Source organism: Staurois parvus, unplaced genomic scaffold (assembly GCF_062004578.1).
Source record: "Staurois parvus isolate SC_StPar_1 unplaced genomic scaffold, SC_StPar_1.0 ptg002138l, whole genome shotgun sequence".
Classification (NCBI taxonomy): domain Eukaryota; kingdom Metazoa; phylum Chordata; class Amphibia; order Anura; family Ranidae; genus Staurois; species Staurois parvus.
In genome coordinates, this window is record NW_028319934.1 from 102,042 (window position 1) to 128,713 (window position 26,672).

General features: G+C 51.6%; 1 protein-coding gene across 1 annotated transcript in view; it reads left to right on the forward strand.

Annotated features, from left to right (window-relative positions):
- The window catches only part of FGF16 (fibroblast growth factor 16), a 63,194-nt gene that overhangs the window by 17,015 nt on the left and 19,507 nt on the right, over positions 1-26,672 (forward strand). The window contains exon 2 of the mRNA XM_089665118.1: positions 26,183-26,286. Coding sequence (XP_089521244.1) covers positions 26,183-26,286 — 104 coding nt within the window. The remainder of the gene's footprint in view (positions 1-26,182; positions 26,287-26,672) is intronic.

Here is a 26,672-nt window from a genome sequence, read left to right on the forward strand (position 1 = left end):
ATTATGAGGGGTTCCCACCATCCCTGTGCCCATTATGAGGGGCTCCCATCATCCCTGTGCCCATTATGAAGGGTTCCCACCATCCCTGTGCCCATTATGAGGGGTTCCCACCATCCCCGTGCCCATTATGAGGGGTTCCCACCATCCCTGTGCTGTGCCCATTATGAGGGGCTCCCACCATCCCTGTGCCCATTATGAGGGCCTCCCACCATCCCTGTGCCCATTATGAGGGGTTCCCACCATCCCTATGCCCAATATGAGGGGTTCCCACCATCCCTGTGCCCATTATGAGGGGTTCCCACCATCCCTGTGCTGTGCCCATTATGAGGGGTTCCCACCATCCCTGTGCCCATTATGAGGGGCTCCCACCATCCCTGTGCCCATTATGAGGGGCTCCCACCATCCCTGTGCCCATTATGAGGGGTTCCCACCATCCCTGTGCTGTGCCCATTATGAGGGGTTCCCACCATCCCTGTGCTGTGCCCATTATGAGGGGCTCCCACCATCCCTGTGCTGTGCCCATTATGAGGGGCTCCCACCATCCCTGTGCCCATTATGAGGGGCTCCCACCATCCCTGTGCCCATTATGAGGGGTTCCCACCATCGCTGTGCCCATTATGAGGGGTTCCCACCATCCCTGTGCTGTGCCTATTATGAGGGGTTCCCACCATCCCTGTGCCCATAATGAGGGGTTCCCACCATCCCTGTGTCCATTATGAGGGGTTCCCACCATCCCTGTGCTGTGCCCATTATGAGGGGTTCCCACCATCCCTGTGCTGTGCCCATTATGAGGGGTTCCCACCATCCCTGTGCTGTGCCCATTATGAGGGGTTCCCACCATCCCTGTGCCCATTATGAGGGGCTCCCATCATCCCTGTGCCCATTATGAAGGGTTCCCACCATCCCTGTGCCCATTATGAGGGGTTCCCACCATCCCCGTGCCCATTATGAGGGGTTCCCACCATCCCTGTGCTGTGCCCATTATGAGGGGCTCCCACCATCCCTGTGCCCATTATGAGGGCCTCCCACCATCCCTGTGCCCATTATGAGGGGTTCCCACCATCCCTATGCCCAATATGAGGGGTTCCCACCATCCCTGTGCCCATTATGAGGGGTTCCCACCATCCCTGTGCTGTGCCCATTATGAGGGGTTCCCACCATCCCTGTGCCCATTATGAGGGGCTCCCACCATCCCTGTGCCCATTATGAGGGGCTCCCACCATCCCTGTGCCCATTATGAGGGGTTCCCACCATCCCTGTGCTGTGCCCATTATGAGGGGTTCCCACCATCCCTGTGCTGTGCCCATTATGAGGGGCTCCCACCATCCCTGTGCTGTGCCCATTATGAGGGGCTCCCACCATCCCTGTGCCCATTATGAGGGGCTCCCACCATCCCTGTGCCCATTATGAGGGGTTCCCACCATCGCTGTGCCCATTATGAGGGGTTCCCACCATCCCTGTGCTGTGCCTATTATGAGGGGTTCCCACCATCCCTGTGCCCATAATGAGGGGTTCCCACCATCCCTGTGTCCATTATGAGGGGTTCCCACCATCCCTGTGCTGTGCCCATTATGAGGGGTTCCCACCATCCCTGGGCCCATAATGAGGGGCTCCCACCATCCCTGTGCCCATTATGAGGGGTTCCCACCATCCCTGTGCTGTGCCCATTATGAGGGGTTCCCACCATCGCTGTGCCCATTATGAGGGGTTCCCACCATCCCTGTGCTGTGCCCATTATGAGGGGTTCCCACCATCCCTGTGCCCATTATGAGGGGTTCCCACCATCCCTGTGCTGTGCCCATTATGAGGGGTTCCCACCATCCCTGTGTCCATTATGAGGGGTTCCCACCATCCCTGTGCCCATTATGAAGCACACTGCAGAGCTGGGAGGATTGTTCTGCCCGGAGTCCAGCAATGGATTTAGTCATTGTGGGGGGAGAGGTGAGAAATCATTTACTTTAATCTGTGTGCTTCACCCGGGGGGCACCTATTCCTGTGGGGGGGCCTGTTCTCGGGGGGTACTTATTGCTGTTAGGGGGCCTGTTCCCGGGGGGCTCTTATTGCTGTGGGGGTCTGTTCCCAGGGGGTACTTATTGCTGTGGGGGTCTGTTCCCGGGGGGTACTTATTGCTGTGGGGGTCTGTTCCCGGGGGGTACTTATTGCAGTTGGGGGGCCTGTTCCCGGGGGGTACTTATTGCAGTTGGGGGGCCTGTTCCCGGGGGGTACTTATTGCAGTTGGGGGGCCTGTTCCCGGGGGGTACTTATTGCTGTTAGGGGGCCTGTTCCCGGGGGGTACTTACTGCTGTGGGGGTCTGTTCCCGGGGGGTACTTATTGCAGTTGGGGGGCCTGTTCCCGGGGGGTACTTATTGCTGTTGGGGGGCCTGTTCCCGGGGGGTACTTATTGCTGTTGGGGGGCCTGTTCCCGGGGGGTACTTATTGCTGTGGGGGTCTGTTCCCGGGGGGTACTTATTGCTGTGGGGGTCTGTTCCCGGGGGGTACTTATTGCAGTTGGGGGGCCTGTTCCCGGGGGGTACTTATTGCTGTTGGGGGGCCTGTTCCCGGGGGGTACTTATTGCTGTGGGGGGGTCTGTTCCTGGGGGGTACTTATTGCTGTGGGGGGGCCTGTTCCCAGGGGTACTTATTGCTGTGGGGGGGCCTGTTTCCGGGGGGTACTTATTGCTGTGGGGGGGCCTGTTCCCGGGGGGTACTTATTGCTGTGACTGGGGGCTGTACGTAGGAGTGGCTGGTTGTCTCCCTGAACTCCCTGACACCGAGGACCTACCCCTAAAGAGTGCATTCTGCAGTTCCTCGCTCTCCGGAAGAGATGCCCACCAGCCTGACTACACAGACCATTCATGGAGATGGTGGAGATGGTGGTGGAGATGATGATGGTGGAGATTATGGTGGTGGAGATGGAGATTATGGTGGTGGAGATGATGGTGGTGGAGATTATGGTGGTGGTGGAGATGATGATGGTTGTGGGGATGGTGGTGGTGGAGATGGTGGTGGCAGAGATGGTGGTGGTGGAGATGATGGTGGTGGAGATTATGGTGGTGGTGGTGGAGATTATGGTGGTGGTGGTGGAGATTATGGTGGTGGTGGTGGTGGTGGTGGAGATGATGATGGTGGTGGGGATGGTGGTGGTGGAGATGGTGGTGGCAGAGATGGTGGTGGTGGAGATGGTGGTGGTGGAGATTATGGTGGTGGTGGAGATGGTGATGGTGGAGATGATGATGGTGGTGGAGATGGTGGTGGAGATGATGATGGTGGAGATTATGGTGATGGTGGTGGAGATTATGGTGGTGGAGATGATGGTGGTGGAGATTATGGTGGTGGTGGTGGTGGAGATGATGATGGTTGTGGGGATGGTGGTGGTGGAGATGGTGGTGGCAGAGACGGTGGTGGTGGAGATGATGGTGGTGGAGATTATGGTGATGGTGGAGATGGTGATGGTGGAGATGATGATGGTGGTGGAGATGGTGGTGGAGATGATGATGGTGGAGATTATGGTGATGGTGGTGGAGATTATGGTGGTGGAGATGATGGTGGTGGAGATTATGGTGGTGATGGTGGTGGAGATTATGGTGGTGGTGGTGGTGGAGATGATGATGGTTGTGGGGATGGTGGTGGTGGAGATGGTGGTGGCAGAGATGGTGGTGGTGGAGATGATGGTGGTGGAGATTATGGTGATGGTGGTGGAGATTATGGTGGTGGTGGTGGAGATTATGGTGGTGGTGGTGGTGGAGATGATGATGGTGGTGGGGATGGTGGTGGCGGAGATGGTGGTGGCAGAGATGGTGGTGGTGGAGATGGTGGTGGTGGAGATTATGGTGGTGGTGGAGATGGTGATGGTGGAGATGATGATGGTGGTGGAGATTATGGTGGTGGTGGAGATTATGGTGGTGGTGGAGATTATGGTGGTGGTGGAGATTATGGTGGTGGTGGAGATTATGGTGGTGGCGGAGATGGTGGTGGTGGCGGAGATGGTGGTGGAGATGATGGTGGTGGAGATAGTAGTGGTGGTGGAGATGGTAGTGGTGGTGGAGGAGATGGTGGTGGAGATGATGATGGTGGTGGTGGTGGAGGAGATGGTGGTGGTGGAGATGATGATGGTGGTGGTGGTGGCGGAGATAGTGGTGGAGATGGTAGTGGTGGTGACGGAGATGGTGATGATGGTGGAGATGTGGCGGAGATGGTGGTGGTGGAGATAGTAGTGGTGGCGGAGATGGTGGTGGAGATGATGGTGGTGGAGATAGTAGTGATTGCGGAGATGGTAGTGGTGGAGATGATGATGGTGGTGGTGGAGATAGTGGTGGAGATGGTAGTGCTTGTGACGGAGATGGTGGTGATGGAGATGGTGGTGGAGATGGTGATGGTGGTGGAGATGGTAGTGGTAATGGAGATGGTGGTGGAGATGGTAGTGGAGGTGGAGATGGTAGTGGAGATGGTGGTGGAGATGGTGATGGAGCTGATGATGGTAGTGGAGATGGAGATGGTGGTGGAGATGGTGATGAAGATGGTGGTGGTGGTGGAGATGGTAATGGAGATGGTGGTGGAGATGATGGTGGTGATAGAGATGATGGTGGTGGTGGTGGAGATGGTAGTGCTGGTGACGGAGATGGTGGTGGAGATGGTGGTGGAGATAAAGATGGTGATGGTGGTGGAGATGGTAGTGGTGGTGGAGATGGTGATGGAGATGGTGATGGTGGTGGAGATGGTGATGGAGCTGATGATGGTAGTGGAGATGGAGATGGTGGTGGAGATGGTGATGAAGATGGAGATGGTGGTGGTGGTGGAGATGGTAGTGGAGATAATGGTGGTGGTAGAGATGATGGTGGTGGTGGTGGAGATGGTGGTGGAGATGGTGATGGAGATGGTGGTGGAGATGGTGATGGAGATGGTAGTGGAGGTGGTGATGGAGATGGTGATGGAGATGATGATGGTAGTGGAGATGGTGGTGGAGATGGTGATGAACATGGAGATGATGGTGGTGGTGGAGATGGTGATGGTGATGGTGGTGGAGATGGTGATGGAGATGGTAGTGGTGGTGACGGAGATGGTGGTGGAGATGATGGTGGTGGTAGAGATGATGATGGTGATGGTGGTGGAGGTGGTGATGGTGGTAGAGATGATGGTGATGGTGGTGGAGATGGTGGTAGTGGTGGAGATGGTGATGGAGATGGTGGAGGTGGTGATGGTGGTGGAGATGGTGGTAGTGGTGGAGATGGTGATGGAGATGGTGGAGGTGGTGATGGTGGTGGAGATGATGGTGGTGGTAGAGATGATGGTGGAGATGGTGATGGAGATGGTGGAGGTGGTGATGGTGGTGGAGATGATGGTGGTGGTAGAGATGATGGTGGAGATGGTGATGGAGATGGTGATGGTGGTGGAGGAGTCATGGCGGAGGAGACAAGAAATCGATCCTCTGATCACCGGCTTACTGTTGGACTTTTTATGACCCTCGGGGACTGTTGTGGTGTATTGATCTCCGTTGTGTTGTCATGTGATCACTGTGGTATAGTCAGCTGATCATGTTGGGAATGTTCCTTCATGCGCCTCTATTGACCTGAATGGTGAAGTATCATTGGTCAGCCGGGTGTTTACTATATCATTTATAAAGGCGTCATTCGGGGTTTATATTTTATTGTTTTTACCTTTGGTATGTATTTTACACCCGAGGGGGGAGGGGGGGGAGCTTTGATACTCCTTACACTGATACTGTGTTGATAGCCCTGGAGGGCGGCTCTGTCGGGTGTTTGTTCGGTTTGGGGTATATGCCGGGTTAGAGCGCAGCACTTCCCTGGTTATGGAGGAATGTCTCCGTCTGTCTATGCAGCCCGTCAGTCCAGATACAGATCCAACATCACATTCTGACCACTGACCCCCTCCCGATATATATACAGACCCCTCCCCCTATATATATATGTATATACTGTACACCCCTCCCCCTCTATATATATATATACAGACCCCTCCCCCTATATATATATACAGACCCCTCCCCCTATATATATATATATATATATATATATATACAGACCCCTCCCCCTATATATATTTGTATACAGACCCCTCCCCCTATATACAATGTATATACTGTACACCCCTCCCCCTCTATATATATATACAGACCCCTCCCCCTATATACAATGTATATACTGTACACCCCTCCCCCTCTATACGCACCGATCAGCCGGAACATTCCAACCACTGACAGGTGAAGAACATTGATTACCTCCTTACAAGGACATCTGGAAGTGGGCGGGATATAATAGGTCAGTGAAGTGGGCGGGATATAATAGGTCAGGGAAGTGGGCGGGATATATTAGGTCAGGGAAGTGGGCGGGATATATTAGGTCAGTGAAGTGGGCGGGATATAATAGGTCAGGGAAGTGGGCGGGATATATTAGGTCAGGGAAGTGGGCGGGATATATTAGGTCAGTGAAGTGGGCGGGGTATATTAGGTCAGGGAAGTGGGCGGGGTATATTAGGTCAGGGAAGTGGGCGGGGTATATTAGGTCAGGGAAGTGGGCGGGATATATTAGGCCAGGGAAGTGGGCGGGATATATTAGGTCAGTGAAGTGGGCGGGATATAATAGGTCAGTGAAGTGGGCGGGATATAATAGGTCAGGGAAGTGGGCGGGATATATTAGGTCAGTGAAGTGGGCGGGGTATATCAGGTCAGTGAAATGGGCGGGATATATGAGGCAGGAAGTGAACATGTTTTCCCTGAAGTTGCTGGCAGTTGGCTGTGTATGGGGCGGTGTAGCTGCAGAGCGGTCAGGGTGTCCATGCTGACTCGTGTCCTCAGCCAGAACCGCCTACAATGGGCACGTGAGATCAGAACTGGGGATGGGGGGGATGGGAGGGGGGCAGGGTCAAAGTCCTCACATGACAGGTCCACAGTAATGGCAGTTAGTAATGAGGTTCCGGTCACACCGCAGAGGTGTCCGGGTGAGTGCCCGTTCTGTGGTGCGTTTCATGCATTGTGATTGGAGGAGCCCAATCAGTCCAATGGGCTGCAGCGGCGTCAGTCTACAAATCACACGGAAACACGCTTGCAGCACATGGGGGCGCCGTTATGAATGAGGTGTCACGTGACTGCACTGGTGTGAAGGAAGCCTGCGATTGGATACACTGACAGGCAGGAGAATCGCCAGAGTCTTCACATCCCTTCACACCGGTGACAACGCACAGGAAATGGTGAGCCATTGACTGGCACTGGACCATGGGTAGTGAATAGGGACAGGCTAGGTGAATGAATACATGGACATAGGGGAATAGGGACAGGCTAGGTGAATGAATACATGGACATAGGGGAATAGGGACAGGCTAGGTGAATGAATACATGGACATAGGGGAATAGGGACAGGCTAGGTGAATGAATACATGGACATAGGGGAATAGGGACAGGCTAGGTGAATGAATACATGGACGTAGGGGAATAGGGACAGGCTAGGTGAATGAATACATGGACGTAGGGGAATAGGGACAGGCTAGGTGAATGAATACATGGACGTAGGGGAATAGGGACAAGCTAGGTGAATGAATACATGGACGTAGGGGAATAGGGACAGGCTAGGTGAATGAATACATGGACGTAGGGGAACAGGGACAGGCTAGGTGAATGAATACATGGACATAGGGGAATAGGGACAAGCTAGGTGAATGAATACATGGACGTAGGGGAACAGGGACAGGCTAGGTGAATGAATACATGGACATAGGGGAATAGGGACAAGCTAGGTGAATAAATACATGGACATAGGGGAATAGGGACAAGCTAGGTGAATGAATACATGGACATAGGGGAATAGGGACAAGCTAGGTGAATGAATACATGGACATAGGGGAATAGGGACAGGCTAGGTGAATGAATACATGGACATAGGGGAATAGGGACAGGCTAGGTGAATGAATACATGGACATAGGGGAATAGGGACAGGCTAGGTGAATGAATACATGGACATAGGGGAATAGGGACAGGCTAGGTGAATGAATACATGGACATAGGGGAATAGGGACAGGCTAGGTGAATGAATACATGGACATAGGGGAATAGGACAAGCTAGGTGAATGAATACATGGACATAGGGGAATAGGGACAAGCTAGGTGAATGAATACATGGACATAGGAGAATAGGGACAAGCTAAGTGAATGAATACATGGACATAGGGGAATAGGGACAAGCTAGTGGAATGAATACGTGGACATAGGGGAATAAGGACAGGCTAGGTGAATGAATAGATGGACATAGGGGAATAGGGACAGGCTAGGTGAATTAATACATGGACGTAGGGGAATAGGGACAAACTAGATGAATGAATACATGGACGTAGGGGAAAAGGGACAGGCTAGGTGAATGAATACATGGACATAGGGGATAAGGACAAGCTAGGTGAATGAATACATGGACATAGGAGAATAGGGACAAGCTAGGTGAATGAATACATGGACATAGGGGAATAGGGACAAGCTAGGTGAATTAATACATGGACATAGGGGAATAGGGACAAGCTAGTGGAATGAATACATGGACATAGGGGAATAAGGACAGGCTAGGTGAATGAATAGATGGACATAGGGGAATAGGGACAGGCTAGGTGAATGAATACATGGACGTAGGGGAATAGGGACAAGCTAGGTGAATGAATACATGGACGTAGGGAAATAGGGACAAACTAGATGAATGAATACATGGACATAGGGGAATAGGGACAAGCTAGGTGAATGAATACATGGACATAGGGAAATAGGGACAAACTAGATGAATGAATACATGGACATAGGGGAATAGGGACAAGCTAGGTGAATGAATACATGGACGTAGGGGAATAGGGACAGGCTAGGTGAATGAATACATGGACGTAGGGGAACAGGGACAGGCTAGGTGAATGAATACATGGACATAGGGGAATAGGGACAAGCTAGGTGAATAAATACATGGACATAGGGGAATAGGGACAAGCTAGGTGAATGAATACATGGACATAGGGGAATAGGGACAAGCTAGGTGAATGAATACATGGACATAGGGGAATAGGGACAGGCTAGGTGAATGAATACATGGACATAGGGGAATAGGGACAGGCTAGGTGAATGAATACATGGACATAGGGGAATAGGGACAGGCTAGGTGAATGAATACATGGACATAGGGGAATAGGGACAGGCTAGGTGAATGAATACATGGACATAGGGGAATAGGGACAGGCTAGGTGAATGAATACATGGACATAGGGGAATAGGACAAGCTAGGTGAATGAATACATGGACATAGGGGAATAGGGACAAGCTAGGTGAATGAATACATGGACATAGGAGAATAGGGACAAGCTAAGTGAATGAATACATGGACATAGGGGAATAGGGACAAGCTAGTGGAATGAATACGTGGACATAGGGGAATAAGGACAGGCTAGGTGAATGAATAGATGGACATAGGGGAATAGGGACAGGCTAGGTGAATTAATACATGGACGTAGGGGAATAGGGACAAACTAGATGAATGAATACATGGACGTAGGGGAATAGGGACAGGCTAGGTGAATGAATACATGGACATAGGGGATAAGGACAAGCTAGGTGAATGAATACATGGACATAGGAGAATAGGGACAAGCTAGGTGAATGAATACATGGACATAGGGGAATAGGGACAAGCTAGGTGAATTAATACATGGACATAGGGGAATAGGGACAAGCTAGTGGAATGAATACATGGACATAGGGGAATAAGGACAGGCTACGTGAATGAATAGATGGACATAGGGGAATAGGGACAGGCTAGGTGAATGAATACATGGACGTAGGGGAATAGGGACAAGCTAGGTGAATGAATACATGGACGTAGGGAAATAGGGACAAACTAGATGAATGAATACATGGACATAGGGGAATAGGGACAAGCTAGGTGAATGAATACATGGACATAGGGAAATAGGGACATGTTTGGTGAATGAATACATGGACATAGGGGAATAAGGACAGGCTAGGTGAATGAATACATGGACATAGGAGAATAGGGACATGCTAGGTGAATGAATACATGGACATAGGGGAATAGGGACACATAGGGGTTATTTACTAAAGTGGGAGAGGGCAAACTTTGGTTCCGCTCTGCAGAGAAACCAATCAGCTTCCAAGTTTTAATGCTAAAGCTTCACTGAACAAGCTGAAGTTGGAAGCTGATTGGCTGCCATGCACAGCTGCCCCAGGTTTTGCACACTCTAGCTTTACTAAGTCATACAGAAAGGCTAGGTGAATGAATACATGGACATAGGGGAATAGGGACAGGCTAGGTGAATGAATACATGGACATAGGGGAATAGGGACATTCTAGGTGAATGAATACAGCAATGGGGGTCTCCTAGAGAATAAAGTGACAATGGCTCCGCAATGGGGGTCTCCTAGAGGATAAAGTGACAATGGCTCTGCAATGGGGGTCTCCTAGAGGATAAAGTGACAATGGCTCCGCAATGGGGGTCTCCTAGAGGATAAAGTGACAATGGCTCTGCAATGGGGGTCTCCTAGAGGATAAAGTGACAATGGCTCTGCAATGGGGGTCTCCTAGAGGATAAAGTGACAGTGGCTCTGCAATGGGGGTCTCCTGGAGGATAAAGTGACAGTGGTTCTGCAATGGGGGTCTCCTGGAGGATAAAGTGACAGTGGCTCTGCAATGGGAGTCTCCTGGAGGATAACGTGACAGTGGCTCTGCAATGGGGGTCTCCTAGAGGATAAAGTGACAGTGGCTCTGCAATGGGGGTCTCCTGGAGGATAAAGTGACAGTGGCTCTGCAATGGGGGTCTCCTAGAGGATAAAGTGACAGTGGCTCTGCAATGGGGGTCTCCTGGAGGATAAAGTGACAGTGGCTCTGCAATGGGGGTCTCCTAGAGGATAAAGTGACAGTGGCTCTGCAATGGGGGTCTCCTGGAGGATAAAGTGACAGTGGCTCTGCAATGGGGGTCTCCTGGAGGATAAAGTGACAATGGCTCTGCAATGGGGGTCTCCTGGAGGATAACGTGACAATGGTTCTGCAATGGGGGTCTCCTAGAGGATAAAGTGACAGTGGCTCTGCAATGGGGGTCTCCTAGAGGATAACGTGACAATGGTTCTGCAATGGGGGTCTCCTGGAGGATAAAGTGACAATGGCTCTGCAATGGGGGTCTCCTAGAGGATAAAGTGACAGTGGCTCTGCAATGGGGGTCTCCTGGAGGATAAAGTGACAATGGCTCTGCAATGGGGGTCTCCTAGAGGATAAAGTGACAGTGGCTCGGCAATGGGGGTCTCCTAGAGGATAAAGTGACAGTGGCTCTGCAATGGGGGTCTCCTGGAGGATAAAGTGACAATGGCTCTGCAATGGGGGTCTCCTGGAGGATAAAGTGACAATGGCTCTGCAATGGGGGTCTCCTGGAGGATAAAGTGACAATGGCTCTGCAATGGGGGTCTCCTGGAGGATAAAGTGACAATGGCTCTGCAATGGGGGTCTCCTGGAGGATAAAGTGACAGTGGCTCCGCAATGGGGGTCTCCTAGAGGATAAAGTGACAATGGCTTTGCAATGGGGGTCTCCTAGAGGATAAAGTGACAGTGGCTCTGCAATGGGGGTCTCCTAGTGGATAAAGTGACAGTGGCTCTGCAATGGGGGTCTCCTAGAGGATAAAGTGACAATGGCTCTGCAATGGGGGTCTCCTAGAGGATAAAGTGACAGTGGCTCCGCAATGGGGGTCTCCTAGAGGATAAAGTGACAGTGGCTCTGCAATGGGGGTCTCCTGGAGGATAAAGTGACAATGGCTCTGCAATGGGGGTCTCCTAGAGGATAAAGTGACAGTGGCTCTGCAATGGGGGGTCTCCTAGAGGATAAAGTGACAATGGCTCTGCAATGGGGGTCTCCTGGAGGATAAAGTGACAATGGCTCTGCAGTGGTGGTTTCCTAGAGGATAAAGTGACAGTGGCTCTGCAATGGGGGTCTCCTAGAGGATAAAGTGACAATGGCTCTGCAATGGGGGTCTCCTAGAGGATAAAGTGACAGTGGCTCTGCAATGGGGGTCTCCTAGAGGATAAAGTGACAGTGGCTCTGCAATGGGGGTCTCCTAGAGGATAAAGTGACAATGGCTCTGCAATGGGGGTCTCCTAGAGGATAAAGTGACAATGGTTCTGCAATGGGGGTCTCCTAGAGGATAAAGTGACAATGGCTCTGCAATGGGGGTCTCCTAGAGGATAAAGTGACAGTGGCTCTGCAATGGGGGTCTCCTAGAGGATAAAGTGACAATGGCTCTGCAATGGGGGTCTCCTGGAGGATAAAGTGACAATGGCTCTGCAATGGGGGTCTCCTAGAGGATAAAGTGACAGTGGCTCTGTAATGGGGGTCTCCTAGAGGATAAAGTGACAGTGGCTCTGCAATGGTGGTTTCCTAGAGGATAAAGTGACAATGGCTCTGCAATGGGGGTCTCCTAGAGGATAAAGTGACAGTGGCTCTGTAATGGGGGTCTCCTAGAGGATAAAGTGACAATGGCTCTGCAATGGGGGTCTCCTAGAGGATAAAGTGACAGTGGCTCTGCAATGGGGGTCTCCTAGAGGATAAAGTGACAATGCCTCTGCAATGGGGGTCTCCTGGAGGATAAAGTGACAATGGCTCTGCAATGGGGGTCTCCTGGAGGATAAAGTGACAATGGCTCTGCAGTGGGGGTCTCCTAGAGGATAAAGTGACAATGGCTCTGCAGTGGGGGTCTCCTAGAGGATAGAGTGACAATGGCTCTGCAATGGGGGTCTCCTAGAGGATAGAGTGACAATGGCTCTGCAATGGGGGTCTCCTACAGGATAAAGTGACAATAGCTCTGCAATGGGGGTCTCCTAGAGGATAGAGTGACAATGGCTCCGCAATGGGGGTCTCCTAGAGGATAGAGTGACAGTGGCTCCGCAATGGGGGTCTCCTGGAGGATAAAGTGACAGTGGCTCCGCAGTGGGGGTCTCCTAGAGGATAAAGTGACAGTGGCTCCGCAGTGGGGGTCTCCTAGAGGATAAAGTGACAGTGGCTCCGCAGTGGGGGTCTCCTAGAGGATAAAGTGACAGTGGCTCTGCAGTGGGGGTCTCCTAGAGGATAAAGTGACAGTGGCTCTGCAATGGGGGTCTCCTAGAGGATAAAGTGACAGTGGCTCTGCAGTGGGGGTCTCCTAGAGGATAAAGTGACAGTGGTTCTGCGATGGGGGTCTCCTAGAGGATAAGGTGACAGTGGCTCTGCAATGGGGGTCTCCTAGAGGATAAGGTGACAGTGGCTCTGCGATGGGGGTCTCCTAGAGGATAAGGTGACAGTGGCTCTGCAGTGGGGGTCTCCTAGAGGATAAGGTGACAGTGGCTCTGCAATGGGGGTCTCCTAGAGGATAAGGTGACAGTGGCTCTGCGATGGGGGTCTCCTAGAGGATAAAGTGACAGTGGCTCTGCAATGGGGGTCTCCTTGAGGATAACGTGACAATGGCTCTGCAATGGGGGTCTCCTAGAGGATAAAGTGACAGTGGCTCTGCAGTGGGGGTCTCCTAGAGGATAAAGTGACAGTGGCTCTGCAATGGGGGTCTCCTAGAGGATAAAGTGACAGTGGCTCTGCAGTGGGGGTCTCCTAGAGGATAAAGTGACAGTGGCTCTGCAATGGGGGTCTCCTAGAGGATAGAGTGACAGTGGCTCTGCAATGGGGGTCTCCTAGAGGATATAGTGACAGTGGCTCTGCAATGGGGGTCTCCTAGAGGATAAAGTGACAGTGGCTCTGCAATGGGGGTTTCCTAGAGGATAAAGTGACAATGGCTCTGCAATGGGGGTCTCCTAGAGGATAAAGTGACAGTGGCTCTGCAGTGGGGGTCTCCTAGAGGATAAAGTGACAGTGGCTCTGCAGTGGGGGTCTCCTAGAGGATAAAGTGACAGTGGCTCTGCAGTGGGGGTCTCCTAGAGGATAAAGTGACAGTGGCTCTGCAGTGGGGGTCTCCTAGAGGATAAAGTGACAGTGGCTCTGCAGTGGGGGTCTCCTAGAGGATAAAGTGACAGTGGCTCTGCAATGGGGGTCTCCTAGAGGATAGAGTGACAATGGCTCTGCAATGGGGGTCTCCTGGAGAATAAAATGACAGTGGCTCTGCAATGGGGGTCTCCTTGAGGATAAAGTGACAATGGCTCTGCAATGGGGGTCTCCTGGAGAATAAAGTGACAGTGGCTCTGCAATGGGGGTCTCCTTGAGGATAAAGTGACAATGGCTCTGCAATGGGGGTCTCCTGGAGAATAAAGTGACAGTGGCTCTGCAATGGGGGTCTCCTAGAGGATAACGTGACAATGGCTCTGCAGTGGGGGTCTCCTAGAGGATAAAGTGACAATGGCTCTGCAGTGGGGGTCTCCTAGAGGATAAAGTGACAGTGGCTCTGCAGTGGGGGTCTCCTTGAGGATAACGTGACAATGGCTCTGCAATGGGGGTCTCCTAGAGGATAAAGTGACAGTGGCTCTGCGATGGGGGTCTCCTAGAGGATAAGGTGACAGTGGCTCTGCGATGGGGGTCTCCTAGAGGATAAAGTGACAGTGGCTCTGCAATGGGGGTCTCCTTGAGGATAGAGTGACAATGGCTCCGCAATGGGGGTCTCCTGGAGGATAAAGTGACAGTGGCTCTGCAATGGGGGTCTCCTTGAGGATAAAGTGACAATGGCTCTGCAGTGGGGGTCTCCTAGAGGATAAAGTGACAATGGCTCTGCAATGGGGGTCTCCTGGAGAATAAAGTGACAGTGGCTCTGCAATGGGGGTCTCCTTGAGGATAAAGTGACAATGGCTCTGCAGTGGGGGTCTCCTGGAGCATAAAGTGACAGTGGCTCTGCAATGGGGGTCTCCTAGAGGATAAAGTGACAGTGGCTCTGCAATGGGGGTCTCCTAGAGGATAACGTGACAATGGCTCTGCAATGGGGGTCTCCTAGAGGATAAAGTGACAGTGGCTCTGCAATGGGGGTCTCCTGGAGAATAAAGTGACAGTGGCTCTGCAATGGGGGTCTCCTGGAGGATAAAGTGACCTCTGCTCTTGGTTGACAGTCCCGCAGATATCACGGGGAACTACTGCCCAGGAAGTATGTATCTGCAGAGGGGTCAGGGAGGTGGAGGAGGTTGTAAAAGGATAGAAGTTCATTTATCCTATAAAAGTTTCCATCTGGAATCCACACATTGCAGTAAGTTGGATGGAAACTTCAGAATAGGATGGAACAATCTAGAAAGGTGTGAAGGTGAAGCAGAGCAAAGTGGAAGCACCCCATGGAGGGCGGAGCCTGGCCACATGATGAATTGACTAGTAAGTTCTGTGAGATTGGACTAGACAGTTCACCTCGGGGGGCCATGTCACCTCAGGGGCCAGTTTGCCTGGAGGGCCAGTTGTCTGAGCTCCACCTGTTCTTTGTCTGGATCTCTCCAGCTTGGAACATGGACTGTTCCCCGAGTGTTTCATTGCCCATTATCCATGTGACTGAACATGTCTAGACGGCCAATATGAGACTTTCTGGGATTGTGCGTTACTCTGTTCCCCAAGGCAGCGTAAATGATTGTTTGTAACAGCATTGTACGTATTAGAAATGTGAAATGTGTGTCTGTACATCGTGCGCAGCACCAGCCTGGAGTACTATGGGCACACTGCGCTCATTTATTGTTAACTCTTCACACAGCTGAAGAATGTCAATCTGCTTGTTCAACTGGCTGAGACAATGTGCTAAGCTGGGGCACTGACTGCTAGACCCTGGCACCTAGGGCATGTGCCCCAGGTCTCCTACTGAGTGCCCTAGGTCCTAACCCTAACCCCAGGTCTCCTATTGAGTGCCCTAAGTCCTAACCCTAACCCCAGGTCTCCTACTGAGTGCCCTAGGTCCTAACCCAAACCCCAGGTCTCCTACTGAGTGCCCCAGGTCCTAACTCCAGGTCTCCTACTGAGCTCCCCAGGTCCTAACTTCAGGTCTCCTACTGAGTGCCCCAGGTCCTAACCCTAACCCTAGGTCTCCTACTGAGTGCCCCAGGTCCTAACCCTAACCCCAGGTCTCCTACTGAGTGCCCTAGGTCCTAACCCTAACCCCAGGTCTCCTACTGAGTGCCCCAGGTCCTAACCCTAGGTCTCCTACTGAGTGCCCCAGGTCCTAACCCTAACCCCAGGTCTCCTACTGAGTGCCCCAGGTCCTAACCCTAACCCTAGGTCTCCTACTGAGTGCCCCTGGTCCTAACCCTAACCCCAGGTCTCCTACTGAGTGCCCTAGCTCCTAACCCTAACCCCAGGTCTCCTACTGAGCTCCCCAGGTCCTAACCCCAGGTCTCCTACCTTAGTGCCCTAGGTCCTAACCCTAACCCCAGGTCTCCTACTGAGTGCCCCAGGTCCTAACCCTAACCCCAGATCTCCTACTGAGTGCCCTAGGTCCTAACCCTAACCCCAGGTCTCCTACTGAGTGCCCTAGGTCCTAACCCTAACCCCAGGTCTCCTACTGAGTGCCCCATGTCCTAACCCTAACCCTAGGTCTCCTACTGAGTGCCCCAGGTCCTAACCCTAACCCCAGGTCTCCTACTGAGTGCCCTAGGTCCTAACCCCAGATCTCCTACTGAGTGCCCCAGGTCCTAACCCAAACCCCAGGTCTCCTACTGAGTGCCCCAGGTCCTAACCCTAACGCCAGGTCTCCTACTGAATGCCCCAGGTCCTAACCCTAACCCCAGGTCTCCTACTGAGTGCCCCAGGTCCTAACCCTAACCCCAGGTCTCCTACTGAGTGCCCTAGGTCCTAACCCTAACCCCAGGTCTCCTACTGAGTGCCTCAGGTCCTAACCCAAACCCCAGGTCTCCTACTGTGTGCCCCAGGTCCTAACCCTAACCCCAGGTCTCCTACTGAGTGCCCCAGGTCCTAAACCTAATCCTAGGTCTCCTACTGAGTGCCCCAGGGCCTAACCCAAACCCCAGGTCTCCTACTGAGTGCCCCAGGTCCTAACCCCAAGACTCCTACTTGAGCGCCCCAGGTCCTAACCCTAATCCTAAGTCTCCTACTGAATGCTGCAGGTCTTAACCCTAACACCAGGTCTCTTACTGAGTGCCTCAGGTCCTAACCCTAACCCCAGGTCTCCTACTGAGTGCCCCAGGTCCTAACCCTAATCCTAGGTCTCCTACTGAGTGCCCCAGGTCCTAACATCAAGACTCCTACTGAGTGCCCCAGGTCCTAACCCTAATCCTAGGTCTCCTACTGAGTGCCCCAGGTCCTAACCCTAGGTCTCCTGCTGAGTGCCTTAAGTCCTAACCCTAATCTCAAGTCTCCTACTGAATGCCTCCTAAACCCTAACCCCAGGTCTCCTACTGAGTGCCACAGGTCCTAACCCTAACCCCAGGTCTCCTACTGAGTGCCCTAGGTCCTAACCCTAACCCCAGGTCTCCTACTGAGTGCCCCAGGTCCTAAACCTAATCCTAAGTCTCCTACTGAATGCTGCAGGTCTTAACCCTAACACCAGGTCTCCTACTGCATGCCCAAGGTCCTAAACCCAACACCAGGTCTCTTACTGAGTGCCTCAGGTCCTAACCCTAACCCCAGGTCTCCTACTGAGTGCCCCAGGTCCTAACCCTAATCCTAGGTCTCCTACTGAGTGCCCCAGGTCCTAACCCCAAGACTCCTACTGAGTGCCCCAGGTCCTAACCCTAATCCTAGGTCTCCTACTGAGTGCCCCAGGTCCTAACCCTAGGTCTCCTGCTGAGTGCCTTAAGTCCTAACCCTAATCTCAAGTCTCCTACTGAATGCCTCCTAAACCCTAACCCCAGGTCTCCTACTGAGTGCCACAGGTCCTAACCCTAACCCCAGGTCTCCTACTGAGTGCCCTAGGTCCTAACCCTAACCCCAGGTCTCCTACTGAGTGCCTCAGGTCCTATCCCTAACCCTAGGTCTCCTACTGAGTGCCCTAGGTCCTAACCTTAACCCCAGGTCTCTTACTGAGTGCCCCAGGTCATAACCACAAGACTCCTCCTACTGAGTGCCCTAGGTCCTAACCCTAACCCTAGGTCTCCTACTGAGTGCCCTAGGTCCTAACCTTAACCCCAGGTCTCTAACTGAGTGCCCCAGGTCCTAACCCTAATCCTAAGTCTCCTACTGAGTGCCCCAGGTTCTAACCCTAACCCCAGGTCTCCTACTGAGTGCCCCAGGTCCTAACCCTAACCCCAGGTCTCCTACTGAGTGCCCCAGGTCCTAACCCTAACCCCAGGTCTCCTACTCAGTGCTCCAGGTCCTAACCCTAACACCAGGTCTCCTACTGAGTGCCCCAGGTCCTAACCCTAACCCCAGGTCTCCTACTCAGTGCTCCAGGTCCTAACCCTAACCTCAGGTCTCCTACGGAGTGCCCCAGGTCCTAACCCTAACCCTAGGTCTCCTACTGAGTGCCCTAGGTCATAACCCCAGGTCTCCTACTGAGTGCCCTAGGTCCTAACCTTAACCCTAGGTCTCCTACTGAGTGCCCTAGGTCCTAACCTTAACCCCAGGTCTCTTACTGAGTGCCCCAGGTCATAACCACAAGACTCCTCCTACTGAGTGCCCCAGGTCCTAACCCTAACCCTAGGTCTCCTACTGAGTGCCCCAGGTCCTAACCCTAATCCTAAGTCTCCTACTGAGTGCCCCAGGTCATAACCACAAGACTCCTCCTACTGAGTGCCCCAGGTCCTAACCCTAACCCTAGGTCTCCTACTGAGTGCCCTAGGTCCTAACCCCAGGTCTCCTACTGAGTGCCCTAGGTCCTAACCCCAGGTCTCCTACTGAGTGCCCCAGGTTCTAACCCTAACCCCAGGTCTCCTACTGAGTGCCCCAGGTCCTAACCCTAACCCCAGGTCTCCTACTGAGTGCCCCAGGTCCTAACCCTAACCCCAGGTCTCCTACTGAGTGCCCCAGGTCCTAACCCTAACCCCAGGTCTCCTACTGAGTGCCCCAGGTCCTAACCCTAACCCCAGGTCTCCTACTGAGTGCCCCAGGTCCTAACCCTAACCCCAGGTCTCCTACTGAGTGCCCCAGGTCCTAACCCTAACCCCAGGTCTCCTACTGAGTTCTGGCAGAGTGGTTTGAAACTGTCAAAAGGAAGGGGTAAGCTGTGGTGGTTGGGGGGGGGGGAGTCAGAGTGTCTTGTAATTTTCATTCCACAAAAACATTTATTATAAATACACTGTAATAACTCCAGTTGCCCTTTTGATGGTTTGGTGGCCTATTATCAGCTCTGTTTCGGAATGATTGAAAGTGTGAAATGAGGTGAAAACTGGACAGAAATAATGAAATCTTCTTCTGTTGGGTTCAGATTTACAAGGGAGAGTCTTCCAGGTGAGGATTAGATGGCAGGGAAAGTCCAAAGTTTTAATGACAGCAGATTTGTGTGGTTATTCCTGTTCAGTACCAAGGGCCACAATCAGGACTTCACATGATGTCTGCCAGGGACCAACCTCCAGGGCTTCTCGGTGCACCAATGTAGTGACCTCTGTCCATGTGGCTTCTTATCAGCCATTTCCAATGTAGTCCATGGATAAGATTGTCACCCATGGAGTTCAATGTATGATCACTCCACGTGATCCATGGAGTTCAATGTACGACCCCCCCACGTGATCCATGGAGTTCAATGTACAACCCCTCCTCGTGATCCATGGAGTTCAATGTACAATCCCTCCTCGTGATCCATGGAGTTCAATGTACAATCCCTCCTTGTGATCCAGGGAGTTCAATGTACAATCCCTCCTTGTGATCCAGGGAGTTCAATGCACGATCCTTCGTTGTGATCCAGGGAGTTCAATGTACGACCCCTCCACGAGATCCATGGAGTTCAATGTACGACCCCTCCATGTGATCCATGGAGTTCAATGTACGATCCCTCCACGTGATCCATGGAGTTCAATGTACTATCCCTCCTCGTGATCTATGGAGTTCAATGTACAATCCCTCCTCGTGATCCATGGAGTTCAATGTACAATCCCTCCTTGTGATCCATGAAGTTCAATGTACAATCCCTCCTCGTGATCCATGGAGTTCAATGTACAACCCCTCCACGTGATCCATGGAGTTCAATGTACAATCCCTCCATGTGATCCATGGAGTTCAATGTATAATCCCTCCTTGTGATCCATGAAGTTCGGTGTATGATCCCTCCACGTGCTCCGTGGAATCCAATGTATGACCCCTCCATGTGATCCAGGAAATTCAATGCGCTATCCCTACATGTAATCCATGGAGTTCAGTCTACGATCCCTCTACGTGATCCCCTCATTGTGATCCATGGAGTTCAATGCATGATCCCTCCATGTGATCGATGGAGTTCAATGCACGATCCTTCGTTGTGATCCAGAGAGTTCAATGCATGATCCCTCCATGTGATCCATGGAGTTCAATGCACGATCCTTCGTTGTGATCCAGGGAGTTCAATGCATGATCCCTCCATGTGATCCCTGGAGTTCAATGCACGATCCTTCGTTGTGATCCAGGGAGTTCAATGCATGATCCCTCCATGTGATCCATGGAGTTCAATGCACGATCCTTCGTTGTAATCCAGAGAGTTCAATGCACGATCCCTCCATGTGATCCATGGAGTTCAATGCACGATCCTTCGTTGTGATCCAGGGAGTTCAATGCATGATCCCTCCATGTGATCCATGGAGTTCAATGCACGATCCTTCGTTGTAATCCAGAGAGTTCAATGCACGATCCCTCCATGTGATCCAGGGAGTTCAATGCACGATCCTTCGTTGTGATCCAGGGAGTTCAATGCACGATCCCTCCATGTGATCCATGGAGTTCAATGCACGATCCTTCGTTGTGATCCAGGGAGTTCAATGCATGATCCCTCCATATGATCCAGGGAGTTCAATGCACAATCCTTCGTTCTGATCCATGGAGTTCAATGCATGATCCTTCGTTGTGATTCAGGGAGTTCAATGCACAATCCTTCGTTGTGATCCAGAGAGTTCAATGAACGATCCTTCGTTGTGATCCAGGGAGTTCAATGCACGATCCTTCGTTGTGATCCAGAGAGTTCAATGCACGATCCTTCGTTGTGATCCAGGGAGTTCAATGCACGATCCTTCGTTGTGATCCAGGGAGTTCAATGCACGATCCCTCCATGTGATCCAGGGAGTTCAATGCACGATCCTTCGTTGTGATCCAGGGAGTTCAATGCACGATCCCTCCATGTGTTCCAGGGAGTTCAATGCACGATCCTTCGTTGTGATTCAGGGAGTTCAATGCACGATCCTTCGTTGTGATACAGGGAGTTCAATGCACGATCCTTCGTTGTGATCCAGGGAGTTCAATGCATGATCCTTTGTTGTGATCCAGGGAGTTCAATGCACGATCCTTCATTGTGATCCAGGGAGTTCAATGCACGTCCCCTCCATGTGATCCAGGGAGTTCAATGCACGACCCCTCCATGTGATCCAGGGAGTTCAATGCACGATCCCTCCATGTGATCCAGGGAGTTCAATGCACGACCCCTCCATGTGATCCAGGGAGTTCAATGCACGATCCCTCCATGTGATCCAGGGAGTTCAATGCACGATCCTTCGTTGTGATCCAGGGAGTTCAATGCATGATCCCTCCATGTGATCCATGGAGTTCAATGCACGATCCTTCGTTGTAATCCAGAGAGTTCAATGCACGATCCCTCCATGTGATCCAGGGAGTTCAATGCACGATCCTTCGTTGTGATCCAGGGAGTTCAATGCACGATCCCTCCATGTGATCCATGGAGTTCAATGCACGATCCTTTGTTGTGATCCAGGGAGTTCAATGCATGATCCCTCCATATGATCCAGGGAGTTCAATGCACAATCCTTCGTTCTGATCCATGGAGTTCAATGCATGATCCTTCGTTGTGATTCAGGGAGTTCAATGCACAATCCTTTGTTGTGATCCATTGAGTTCAATGCACAATCCTTCGTTGTGATCCAGAGAGTTCAATGAACGATCCTTCGTTGTGATCCAGGGAGTTCAATGCACGATCCTTCGTTGTGATCCAGGGAGTTCAATGCACGATCCTTCGTTGTGATCCAGGGAGTTCAATGCATGATCCTTCGTTGTGATCCAGGGAGTTCAATGCACGATCCTTTGTTGTGATCCAGGGAGTTCAATGCACGATCCTTCGTTGTGATCCAGGGAGTTCAATGCACGATCCTTCGTTGTGATCCAGGGAGTTCAATGCTCGATCCTTCGTTGTGATCCAGGGAGTTCAATGCATGATCCTTCGTTGTGATCCAGGGAGTTCAATGCTCAATCCCTCCATGTGATCCAGGGAGTTCAATGCACGATCCTTCGTTGTGATTCAGGGAGTTCAATGCATGATCCTTCGTTGTGATCCAGGGAGTTCAATGCACGACCCCTCCATGTGATCCAGGGAGTTCAATGCACGATCCTTCGTTGTGATCCAGGGAGTTCAATGCACGACCCCTCCATGTGATCCAGGGAGTTCAATGCACGACCCCTCAATGTGATCCAGGGAGTTCAATGCATGATCCTTTGTTGTGATCCAGGGAGTTCAATGCATGATCCTTTGTTGTGATCCAGGGAGTTCAATGCTCGATCCTTCCATGTTTTTCCAGGTCATGAATTCAGATTGGGTACAAAGGGACTGCCTGTGAAAAGCATCTGGCATCATATTTTTGGGCCTGGAAGTGGGAAGATCCGAAATGAAGAGCAGACTTGTCCCCTTTGATGAATGTCTGGTACATCCTGGATGAAATGAGGCCCCACAGACAGTAACCTTCCCTCCAGACTACAGAACAGAAGTCAGTGACCAGTTGGGGAAGTCATGATGGCGGCTTCTATTTAGTGGGAACGGTGGGAGCAGGAATTGGAGGAGGAGGAATTGGAGGAGGAGGAATTGGAGGAGCAGGAATTGTAGGAGGAGGAATTGTAGGAGCAGGAATTGGAGGAGCAGGAATTGTAGGAGGAGGAATTGGAGGAGCAGGAATTGGAGGAGCAGGAATTGGAGGAGGAGGAATTGTAGGAGCAGGAATTGTAGGAGGAGGAATTGGAGGAGCAGGAATTGGAGGAGGAGGAATTGGAGGAGGAGGAATTGGAGGAGGAGGAATTGGAGGAGCAGGAATTGTAGGAGGAGGAATTGGAGGAGCAGGAATTGGAGGAGCAGGAATTGGAGGAGGAGGAATTGGAGGAGCAGGAATTGTAGGAGGAGGAATTGGAGGAGCAGGAATTGGAGGAGGAGGAATTGTAGGAGGAGGAATTGGAGGAGCAGGAATTGGAGGAGCAGGAATTGGAGGAGCAGGAATTGTAGGAGGAGGAATTGTAGGAGGAGGAATTGGAGGAGGAGGAATTGGAGGAGGAGGAATTGGAGGAGGAGGAATTGGAGGAGCAGGAATTGGAGGAGCAGGAATTGGAGGAGCAGGAATTGGAGGAGGAGGAATTGTAGGAGCAGGAATTGGAGGAGCAGGAATTGGAGGAGCAGGAATTGGAGGAGGAGGAATTGTAGGAGCAGGAATTGGAGGAGCAGGAATTGTAGGAGGAGGAATTGGAGGAGCAGGAATTGGAGGAGGAGGAATTGTAGGAGCAGGAATTGGAGGAGCAGGAATTGGAGGAGGAGGAATTGTAGGAGCAGGAATTGTAGGAGGAGGAATTGGAGGAGCAGGAATTGGAGGAGCAGGAATTGTTGTGCCTGTGTCGGGGAAGGAATGTCAGATCCCCGCTGTTCTCCAGTCATGCTCTTTAATTAGTACAAAGTACTTACTGGAGGGCACATGTGCAGCCGGCCGTGTTCTCAGTAATTAGAGGACATCAACCTTGGGGCACATGTGCACACTCAGCCAGGAGTCGCCCGTTCACCCGTCCTCCTCACCCCATCCTCCCCGTCTGGATGATTTTATGTTCCTTTCACATAAAACTCCTAAAAGAAAAAACAAAATGTCTCATTATAGACTTTTCCCATAATCCCCCGGGATGTTGCATGGAGCGCATACACCAATCTTGGTGATCAAGGCCCAGAAGTGAGATGTGGAGGGAATGGTATCAGCCAATGTATCACAAATATGTCACAGTGTAGACACTTATCTTACCAGAGTAACTGGAGGAAACCACATACAAACTCCATGCAGATAGAGTCCTGGGTGGGATTTGAACTGAGAGCCCCAGTGCTGACCAATGAGCCGCCCCTTTTAAAAGCCTACAGCTGATTCCTGCTGAGGAAGACGCATGCGATGTTGATTTCTTTGTCTTCATTGGACGCTTGTTTCCTTTAAGGAACCCATGGCGGTTTAAGGACAGAGATTTGCTGCCTGCCCTTCCCCCAACTCGCTCTCAGTAATAGAATTGCCAAACTTTGGATGCTTTATGGACCTGAACTGATCTGTCGTATGCAATCCATCTATATGTTAGGTAAGAGGAATTGGAATTTTCCTCTTCATATCATTCTCAGATCTTCACCAGAGGCAAGCGAGATATCCATCTTCTGTTTACCAATCACAAACCAGATTCCTGGCACAGAACATGATTCTCCGCAGGCTCTGTACTCTGCAAACCTGCCTAGATTTACATATATTACCTGCTCCCCCCTCCCCCTCATCAACATCCTAATCAAATGATTACATAAAACCTTTTCATTCTCTTTACACACCTTATTTTACACCTTGTGGGCCTCTGTGCTTCTCTATGCAATGCAGGTGGGTCATGGCAGGTGGGAGGGGCCAGCAGGGTGCTGTACATGGCTTCCTGAAAACATTACAGCACCCTACCTCAGTAATCTTCTCAAGAGTCCCCAGTCCTGGTGCAAGCAGTGGGAGGAGTTATGCATATATCAAAATGCCTTAATGGGTGGGTGTCAGACCTCTCCCGTCTGCAGAGAATGGTCAGATGTTCCCATGTTCCCTGTACGGAGGCCTCTCCCATCTGCAGAGAAGGATGGTCAGATGTCCCCATGTTCCCTGTACGGAGGCCTCTCCCATCTGCAGAGAAGGATGGTCAGATGTCCCAATGTTCCCCATAGGGGGACGTCTCACATCTACAGAGAAGGATGGTCAGATGTCCCCATGTTCCCTGTACGGAGGCCTCTTCCATCTACAGAGGATGGTCAGATGTCCCAGTGTTCCCCATGGGGAGACGTCTCCCATCTGCAGAGAAGGATGGTCAGATGTCCCAGTGTTCCCCATAGGAGAGGTCTCCCATCTGCAGAGAGGGATGGTCAGATGTCCCAGTGTTCCCCATAGGAGAGGTCTCCCATCTGCAGAGAGGGATGGTCAGATGTCCCAGTGTTCCCCATAGGGAGATGTCTCCCATCTGCAGAGAAGGATGGTCAGATGTCCCAGTGTTCCCCATAGGAGAGGTCTCCCATCTGCAGAGAAGGATGGTCAGATGTCCCAGTGTTCCCCATAGGAGAGGTCTCCCATCTGCAGAGAGGGATGGTCAGATGTCGCAATGTTCCCTGTAGGGAGACCTCTTCTCATTACAGAGAGGGATGGTCAGATGTCCCAGTGTTCCCCATAGGGAGAGGTCTCCCATCTGCAGAGAAGAATGGTCAGATGTCCCAGTGTTCCCCATAGGGAGACGTCTCCCATCTGCAGAGAGGGATGGTCAGATGTCCCAGTGTTCCCCATGGGGAGACGTCTCCCATCTGCAGAGAGGGATGGTCAGATGTCCCAGTGTTCCCCATGGGGAGACGTCTCCCATCTGCAGAGAGGGATGGTCAGATGTCCCAGTGTTCCCCATGGGGAGACGTCTCGCATCTGCAGAGAAGAATGGTCAGATGTCCCAGTGTTCCCCATGGGGAGACGTCTCGCATCTGCAGAGAAGAATGGTCAGATGTCCCAGTGTTCCCCATGGGGAGACGTCTCCCATCTGCAGAGAAGAATGGTCAGATGTCCCAGTGTTCCCCATGGGGAGACGTCTCCCATCTGCAGAGAAGAATGGTCAGATGTCCCAGTGTTCCCCATGGGGAGACGTCTCACACACACATAGAGACTGCTGCAGCATCTCAGGCCCTGAAGAAGGAGTTCTCTAACCCTGAGACATGGTGGATAAAATCTGAATAAAACCGATTGTCAGAACTTGACTGACTCCCCTATCTGTCTGTATGTGACCCCCTGGAGATTGAAGGTCATTGACCTGATGAAAAAGTCATAACTGTCACTGATGAATTATGAACGTTTTGCAGCTTTCTCTGTGTTTTCTGTCTGTCGGCTCATTGTATCAATTTCATCGTCTTTTAGGAATTTTGGAATTCATTAGCCTGGCAGTCGGTCTGGTCAGTATCCGTGGTGTGGACTCTGGTCTCTACCTGGGAATGAACGAGAGAGGCGAGCTGTATGGGTCGGTAAGTTTGATTTTTTTTCTTCCTGATTTCCTAGAAGTGTCGTGATAAAGTCAGATAAAAGGTGGAAATAGTGTTGGTGCCGGACTGCCGGGCCGTCTATGAATGCTCCAGAAGTCTCTCCAGCTGTAGTGTCCTCCCTATTCCAGACCTTTCCATAGTCTCAGCCATGGGACATAATCTGATCTCATTGGAAGTAGCTGAAAATAACCGTCACTTTCCTGGAAAGAAGGATCCTCGTGTTGGGGAATGAAACCCTCTGTGTGTGTCCTGTCATCGGAGAAAACATGGGGCACAACATTTACTAAGATGTCAGTCCTATCCAGACCTGAGTATGGAAGGGTTAAATCCTCATCAGGATTGGTTGTTGCCATCTGTGTCCCATTGAG